The following is an 8630-nucleotide window of genomic DNA, read 5'->3' as shown; positions in this document are numbered from 1 at the left end:
TTAGATCCAGAACGACTTAAATGATACCAGATTGGATCGCCGATTTTTCAAACACTGACTTCACCATTGTTTTCACATTGCTAGCATGAAGTTTATGCTAGGATGGAGTTTCGGAGTTTGGTGAACGCCCATCCTCGAACCAGCTGTTACTTGGAGTTTAGCTATCTAGAGGAATCTAGACTGTCTTTTGGATGGAGACCAATGTTTGATAATTGAAACCTTGCATTCTGGACTCTATTGGGGCTTGCTGGGCTCATGCTGGATTCATCTATTTTTGGACCAATCCTTCACTGCTTGTATTGGGCAGTTCTTGTTTCTCCACTCAAGTTTGGTGGTGGTTGAAAACTTTGATGCCATTTTTTTCATGTGATTTACGCCATTTCAAGAAATCAGTATTTGAAATCTTCGCCTTGTCAACTTGGAAATGTAGAATGGTTTCCCACTCTATGCATCCTTGGCAACATTCATGAGCTTGTCCGATCTAAATTTATAGAAGTGTCTGATCTCTGTTTCTCAATTATCTCAATTGATTTAATCATTATAGTGTTGTATTCACTGATGCATGTTTTCATGAATTTACCCTGAAATAGAGGAGCTTTGTGGTTCCACCGTTTTCAATATTTGACTAATTGAAGGAAAAATCAGTGGCTACCTGGTTAGATTGGAATCCGCAATTGGCCGGTTCCACTTTCGACGAGTTTTGGTGACTGACGTATTTTTTAAAAATATATAAATTCCTAAAAAATAAAAATTTTTGTTTGTAATGCATTTTTTAATGCTTTTCAACTTCATTTGGATATGCTTTATTTAATCATTTTTAAAATAGATTGTTCATATGTTATTGATTTTTTATTATTTTTTTAGTAATTTTTTTGACCTTCGGGATTTACCCGATTAGAACGGTTGAACCGACCGATTAGGCCGGTTAAACTGCTTCTTGGCCTATATCTGGTTAACTGTTTTGATTCGATTTTTTCTGCATATTTGATTTTCACAATATGAATAAATATCACATGTTAGAATTTATCACAATATCTTGTCAGACCTTTCTTCTTAGGCATCACCGCTTTACTCAAATTATTCACTTGAAAAAGAATTGCTTGCTCTTTGGGGCAATGTTCAAACCGTAAATATTACCTAAAACGCATCTTTGAAAACTCTTTTGGGTGAGGTCCTAATGGAGGTTCTAATCAATTCCTCCTCCCCCAAAACGATCTAAGGCCACCCGTTCGAACTGACATTGTCAACAAGTGATTTTTAGCTTCTCTGAAGCTCAAACTTAATCTTATTTGGAGGGACCACCCTAAAAAGATTAGTTTTCTGGCGTCTCCAAGAACTTCAAAAACAATCGCCCAAGATCAGAAAAAATGAGTTTTAGCACCAAAAATGTTCTTAATCTGTTGAGAACCCGGGACCCATGGTAAGATTGAGACGTGGGTGGATTTACAAAATCGTTGATAAATGTTCCCCATCTTCAATTTATACAACCCTTTCATATTTCTTGTTTAATTTCTCTCAATTTATTAGTTCTTCATGTGCTCTTGGGTCATGTTTGTTTCTTGTGAAATCGCTTTTTTGAGGCTTGAGAAAAATTGATTGCTCATGTAACTTTTCTAACAGAATGGGAAGCACTTTCACATCTAAAACAGGGGGAGCGTGTTTAACCGGGAAAGGCTTTCCGGTCCGTAACTAGGGCTGCCAAAGGTCCGGGCTGGGCCCGGGCTTCCAGGGCATTTTTGGGCCTGTTTCCAGCCGTGCCACAACAAAGACACTATTTACCGGAGGAGCCGGGTCCTTTGGACACAGTTTTCAGGCCGAGTCTTACTGTGCCTGCCAGAGAAGTTTCAAGTCCCAGCTGCAACTAGGGCTGCCAACAGTCCCGGCTGGGCCTCGGACTTCTGGCCGTTTTTGGGCATAATATCTGCTGTTTCGGGCTCGGCCACAAGAAAGATATTCACCAGACCAAGCTGGGCTTTTAAGCATATTGGCTTTTCGAGCATAGTTTCAGGCCGGGTCTTACTGGGCAGGCCATGGTAGTTTCGGGCTTCAGGCCGGTCCAGGCCAGTCCTAGCTGCAATACAAACTCACTCTTCCCCAAAATTGGTAGTCCAGCCAGCCGGAAAGAACTTTCTCAAAAGTTTTCTTGAGCGTATCAAGGCCACTGTAGTTGCCTTGAAGAAAAGATCATCATATTTCCGATTAGATTTGTCAGGGTTGAGGGTGCCTGGTTCATGTTATGCATCAGATAGTAGAGATGCTTACGAATTTAGAGAGAGGGCTTTCTCAATTGTTACTAGTGAGATCTTGGTTTTGTTAACCACTCACAGGCACATATTACAAGAGAAAATGATAGCTACCTACCGCAACTTCAGCTTTACATCTACAATGGTGCATATCTTCTTGCAGCAACTCTCCTGGATAACGACCCAGTGACCCACATGTTGGTGCAGCCTCTCTCTCTTATTTAACCCTCACTCCGACCGGGTTTTGTTGATGTTGGCACCCTCTACATGAATGCAGAAATAGAGCTAATAAAAATACGGATCATCTAAGTGGTCCTTTTAGCAATATAAGCATATTGATCATCTGGTGATCTTCCAACAATCAGCATAAAAAGAATCCAAATGTAGGGTATGAGCATTTATTATCGGATGCTTCACACCATCAAATATTGGTATGTAACAAAATACTGTGTTTTGAAAGTCAGTGGGTTGAACCAGGATTGGCTTGACCCCGAACCAACCAAGGTCTAGGGAAGCGTAGAATGCCTGGTTCCCCCGATTTGAGGGGTGATGGACCTATATCGGGAAGCCTAGAATTGCGTAATTCCCTTGATTTTTACTTTTTTTAGTTGCATCTCTAAATTGTGTTGAGGGAAGCCTGGAATTACCTGATTCTCTTGATTTTTAATGTTTTTAGTTACATCTCTAAATTGTGTTGAGGGAAGCCTGGAATTGCCCGATTCTCTTGATTTTTAATGTTTTTAGTTACATCTCTAAATTGTGTTGGTGGGGCAGTAAGCGTAAAACTCTACAACATATTTTTATCAATTCTAAAAATAATATATGATTCATGTAGCCGACCCTAAATAGTTGGGATAAAGTTCAGATGATGATGTTGATGACAGAGACACCTCTAAATTGATTCTACCTGCTGAACCGACCCAAACTAGTTTGGCAGGTGACTGGTGGATTTTATACATGGGAAAGGTTTTTATGCTTCAAATCAGTGTATGTGTGTGAGAGAGACCTCTTCCTCGTCATGGTTGGGAATCCAGTCGTTAGTTGCAGGATTGCTTCTCACTCTGATTGCTCTCGATGCCTCTGTTGTAGATCCACCCAACTGGAAGAAGCCCCGTCTATTTCCGTCTTCTTCCACCCTTATAAATCCTTTCCCTATCTACAACCATAGAACATCGTATCATCAGTTTTCCTGTCCATAACATAACAATGATTATTAAGGGAGAAATCCATCGAACTCGTCTTGTTTCCTTATTATTACCGTGTGATGCTGCTTGTCAACGGAGTTCAGCTCCTCGTAATACCCTGTCTTAACAAATTCCTCAAGCAAACTCCAATTCTCCAAGCAAACAGGCTTCAAAAACACCAAAAAGTATCTTTTGCTTACCATACAAAACAAGAAAAGAGTAGCAAAAAGGTGCTATATATTTTGTGCTACATATTTTTATCAAAAAAAGAGAAAAGAAAGATAAATTTATCAAATTACCTCAGATGAAGGTCTTATCTACATCTTTTGATTTAATTTAAAAAAATATATAGAAAAATACATTATCTAGAGGTAGAATAATAACAAATGATTATATCTTTTGAATTAATATCAAAATAGCTATAGAATGGTCTCATTTACCTTGACGAGGTCACAATTATTTAAATGCAACCATCCAATTTCATATCTAAGCCCAGCTTAATTGTGCTTGTATTAAAGGTAAATGGTTTCATTTTATACTTTTCTATAACAACAGGTGATCTTGAGTTGGACTAGTAACGAATACGTAGAATGTTAATTAATTTATCTCTTATTGGTATTTTAAATTTCCAACAAAAATTGCTATACATCTAACAATGTGTAAATAGATACTAAGCAAACAAAAATATGGAGATGTATTTACGTAAAAAAATATGTAGATGCAGGAGGAGGGCTACCAATTCTAGACCATAGTTCTTGAGACTGGACCCGACAATCCAACCCATTCACCCATTTTGATTCAAAGCAAAAATCGGGTTAGATCTTAAAATTGGATTATCTCGTTTTAGCTGATTAGATCAACTATCCCTAAAATTCGGTCTAACAGGCACCAGTTTAAGCCAATTATGATAACACTGCTTGCTCTCTATGGATCTCGAATCCAAATTCACAAATATATATATATATATATATATATATATATATATATATATATATATATATATATATATAATAGGGTAAAATTGTGGATGAAAAATACAAGCCAAAAAGGATCACAAACATGTGGAATAAGATCTAAAGGCAAAATAGTAACAAAAGAGAGCTACCATCATGTAAAGTAAAAGGAAGGGAAATAAGACACAAATTGGACCAGTTAAAGAAAAAGAAAGAAATGTGAAATAGACCTGAGAAAGGGACTTAAGGGCCTGGAGCTTATGGAGTTCGGGTACAAAGAGATATTGTTCTTCATCTTCTTCTCCCTGGTCAGAGGAGTCCGGCTCACTGCGATTGGGTTTTCTGGGGCGCCTCGGTGCGATGGACTCAAAGTGGGTTCGGACCTGCTGCATCGCACTCATCTGTTGCTCTGCCGGCGTCAACGACTCTGGCTCACTGCGATTGGGTTTTCTGGGGCGCCAAGGTGCGATGGAGTCGAAGTGGGTTCGGACCTGCTCGACCGCACTCACCTGTTGCTCCGCAGGTGTTAACTTGTCGCTATGGTTGGCAGCCACCTCGCCATCACCCCTACCGCCTTCTCCCATCATAGTTGCCTCTCTCTCTCTCTCAGCTGAACTCCTCTATAACTTTCTCGCAGCTCCTAGAATCAAGCTCTCTCTCTCTCTCCCTGTTACTTGTTTCTCCAAAATATATTTCACGAGCGCCCACAGGATTGACAAGTTAATATGGTGGTGGCAGGTCCCAGATACAATTATAACGCAAGGTTCCGGCCTTTCTCGACTTGAACATTATTGAGAAAAATAATATATATGGTAACAAATTATCTTTGTTTTAAAAATAATATATGTAGTAACAAATTATCTAAATTGCCTATTTTGTTTTAAAAATAATTATATTATTTTTGAATTTTATTATTGCTGTTAAAAATTAATTTTTGAGCCATCATATAAATTTCTACCGAGTGTGCTTTTCGAGCAAGGATTTGAAGTGAGGCCTTATTTTGTCTTGATGAAGCCTAAGCCTTGTAAAAACCTCATCCTATAATGTTTTCTACAAAATGGTACACCTCTAGCCGTCCAAGTCTACAGGTGACGGTCAGGAGTGATGCTGATCCTCTTGTAACAAAAAGGTAATTACACAATCCCTTAATTTTATCCCGTATTTATTGCTATTGCGTTTTGTAAAGTCAGATTATGTTTTGTGAGCTTGGAAACTATAAATGGCGCACCAACCGAAGTGGAGTTCATTGAGAGAGAGAACTTAGCAGTTTGGTTGCCAGAATACCAGTATGAGAAGGCATTAACCGGGATCTTCACATGGATTGAAATGATGAGATTTGGTTTGAGCTCAAGGTAGCATTTGATAACTAGTCTCTTTGGGAAAATTTCTTTGGTTAGGTTTGTAGTTCAGGTTGTTGTGAAGTTCCAAGTAAAAATGCGGTAAAAAAGAGTTATTTTACTATTTTTGGTGATTTTTTTGGTAGAACAAGGTGTTTGTAGGACTCTGAGTGAAAACAGGGTATCTGCAGGATTTTGGGTTACCGGGTAAGCAGAATAGTTTTGGATCATTGGGTAGGTAGTGTGGATTATAGTTTGGGGGGTTTACTAGGATAACGTAGTTATAAAGGTTCAAGAAAACTATAGAATTTGCCAGATTTAAAATAAGGTGTCTGCAGTTGCCCCTCTTTGGTACTCCTTGTCCTTCGAGGGATAGGTGAGTGACAAAGAAGTAGACACTTTGGCGTTGTCTATCCTTCGAGGAGCAGGTGAGCGACAAAGATAGTGGCGTTCCTTATCCTTCGAGGGGCAGGTGAACCACAAAATAATGTAAACATTTTAAATTCCATCCTGATGTTACGTGGTCAGAGGGCGCACCAACTAATCCCTCCAAGTCATTACGCTCTTGAGCTCACCCACCTAGGGCACTTTCATCATAGGGTGAGATGTCGATGAGTTAAATAAGCTTGAAACTCGAGTTGGATTTTCTGGCCATGCCACTTAACTTCAGGGGTTTTCACAATATCAAATTCTTAAACTTGGTATTTTATTTGATTCCCTTAGGGTTTCATAAGGTCTTTTATAGGTTTCTTTGATTCCCTAGGGTTTTCTTTCTTAGGAAAAGGATTGTCTGGGAAAAAGGCTTGTCTGGCCAATTCTGAAGAGAGAGAGATGAAGAGATGCGGTGACAACGTCGTAAATCATCATTTACGGGTGTCCAAGCTCCTGTGTTTTAGAAGATGTTTTAGTGATTTTGAAAAGAGGGAGAGATTCGAAATAGAACCTAGAGCAAGGACAGGTTTCGATTTATACAAAGAAATTAAAGTTTTTGAAAACACAAGACATATAATGGAAATTTTCAAAAGAAAAGATATTTTGAAAAATAAATTTTGGTTAGCAGTTTTAACTCTTACAACCATAGAGCCCTGTAAGCAGTTTAGTGTCATCCAACGATGGACAGTGTAGTTGGCAGTTATACTCATACGACCGTGGAGTTTTTATTTTTTATTATTATTATTATTATTATTATTATTATTATTATTTTGCTGCCCATGTTGGGGGGTGGTTTTCTTTTAATGTAAGTCTTACAGTTTAACCACTTGTGACCCCTTTGGTGGACCTTATGTGAGCGTATCAGGTCCTTGCTTGAATCTTCGGGACTAGGCATCATCAAGTATTTCTTTATCTTCTAACCTCAGCTCTTGTATTGCAATTCAAGGAGAGTTCTTTGAAGTTTCGAGCATAACAGAGTCTTGAAAATACAGGATTCCGCCCCTGGGTGTTCAAAATATCTTTGGATTTCCGATTTCATTCCTCCACCACTTACCTTTCAAAGTTTCAGACGATCTAGGTCCTTAACAATGTTCCGCCAGGCTAATGCTTATTGATTTTCTTTTAACACCACTTTGACACAGGGGGAGGAAGAGAAGATGTTTAGAGAGAAAAGACTTTGGAGAGTAGAAGAAAGGAAAGAAGTTCCTTCATTTATCTCGCCTCAGGTTTCTTTCGGATTTTCATCCCAGTGACTTTTTTTCCAGCGCTAGGGAATCCTTTCATATTTTTAGCCCAACGGATGAGATTTTTTATTTATTTTCTCGTCGCCCCGGGGTTCCTTTCGAATTTTCACCCCGGTGATATTTTTTCCAATGCTTGGGAATCTTTTGGGATTTTAGCTCACGGATGAGATTTTTTTTTTTTTAAGAAGAAAAGAATGACAAAGGAAAAGGAGGGCAAAGAAGAAGAGTCAAAGGTGCCCCCTTTTTTTTTAGCAATTTGTCTTAAGATCATGTAAGAATTCGATCATCTTTCCCTCCTCCAAGTGGTAGGGATGTTCTAATATCGATCTTCCTCTGATTTCCATTTACCCAAGTTAGCATCCAAAATCTTTTTGACAATGGTTGCTGAATCTCTGTTGATCTTTTTCTTTAAACTGCTCCACTTGAACCTTGATTTTGGGACTAAAAGTTACTCTCAGTTTCCTAATCCCTCAGTCTCCTGTATGGATGGATAGGCTCATCAGGGTTTTCCCGTTAATGGAGTACTTGAAGTGTGAGGCATGAATGCCTCATTTGTTTATTTGCAAAAGGGCGAGTGATCACCCAACTCCTTTTCGTTAATCTTTTTCATTACAATTTTGAATTTCTTTTCGAAGGTGAACTCCATGGTAGGATCCTTTTCAGTGCTCGAGCTTAGGTGAGACTCTCGCACAAGAGGAGTGATTGAGTTGGTATTATATGGTCTTACGGCATGTTGGGAGTCAACGAAGAAGGGTCCAATCTCATTAGTTTCCTCTGTTGTATTAAATGGCCTTATGACATGTAGGGAATCAACAAACAAGCGTTAAATCTCATTAGTTTACCCTATTGTATCCTCTTCAGGAGAAGAGTTTGTCCCTATTGAATATTTTGATGGGGTTGCCCCTGCATGACTTTCAATTTCATTGGGAACTTGTTCTTCACTGGATAAATTCTCTTGGTATGGGGGTGCTGCGGTTATCGGAGTTGTACTCATATCGTTAATGACTTTTAGAGAGCTGCCTTTTGTGAAGGTAACATGGTCGGATTTTCAATGTCCAATTCTTGATCCCAGATTGATGGATCATTCAAAAAACTTGTGAAGGTGGCCCAAGTGGGCCCCTTAGAATTTTCAAAAGTTCGAGCTCTATCAACTCTAGTGAAGATGCCAAATCTTTGGGAATAGTCGAATTTGGGCTCTTTGTTTCTCTATTATCTATAACTGGGTTCACCTTGAGAG

At 38.9% G+C, this 8630-nt stretch overlaps 1 protein-coding gene across 4 annotated transcripts; it reads right to left on the bottom strand.

Moving 5' to 3' along the window:
• Positions 1-2138: 2138 nt before the first annotated feature.
• Positions 2139-5018, bottom strand: LOC18439074 (uncharacterized). 4 transcript variants are annotated; one of them, XR_002281781.2, is made up of 5 exons: positions 4611-5018; positions 3502-3594; positions 3250-3399; positions 2362-2506; positions 2139-2224 (listed from the first exon to the last, which is right to left on the bottom strand). XR_002281781.2 is itself a non-coding variant. In XM_011626909.3 (4 exons), exons 1-4 carry the CDS (start codon positions 4965-4967, stop codon positions 2465-2467), a joined length of 642 nt encoding a protein of 213 aa, XP_011625211.1. In that variant the 5' UTR covers positions 4968-5018; the 3' UTR covers positions 2139-2464. The 4 variants fall into 4 exon arrangements, 2 of the variants coding, with proteins under 2 accessions (XP_011625211.1, XP_020525922.1); XR_016046172.1 differs by lacking the exon at positions 3502-3594; XM_011626909.3 differs by having other exon boundaries at positions 2139-2506.
• Positions 5019-8630: the final 3612 nt, after the last annotated feature.

Source organism: Amborella trichopoda, chromosome 12 (genome assembly GCF_054954075.1).
Source record: "Amborella trichopoda isolate Santa Cruz 75 chromosome 12, AtrichopodaSantaCruz75HAP2 v2.0, whole genome shotgun sequence".
NCBI lineage: Eukaryota > Viridiplantae > Streptophyta > Magnoliopsida > Amborellales > Amborellaceae > Amborella > Amborella trichopoda.
The sequence above is the reverse complement of the archived record's forward strand: the minus strand, read 5'-3'. Positions and strand labels throughout refer to the sequence as shown.

Excerpts from the sequence above, each read along its gene's own strand:
- LOC18439074 (XM_011626909.3), bottom strand. The coding sequence starts at position 4,967 with ATGATGGGAGAAGGCGGTAGGGGTGATGGCGAGGTGGCTGCCAACCAT. Across the intron at positions 3,400-3,501 it reads TTGACAAGCAGCATCACACG|ATAGGGAAAGGATTTATAAG; the intron begins GTAATAATAAGG and ends CTATGGTTGTAG. Across the intron at positions 2,507-3,249 it reads CCAACCATGACGAGGAAGAG|AGGGTGCCAACATCAACAAA; the intron begins GTCTCTCTCACA and ends GCATTCATGTAG.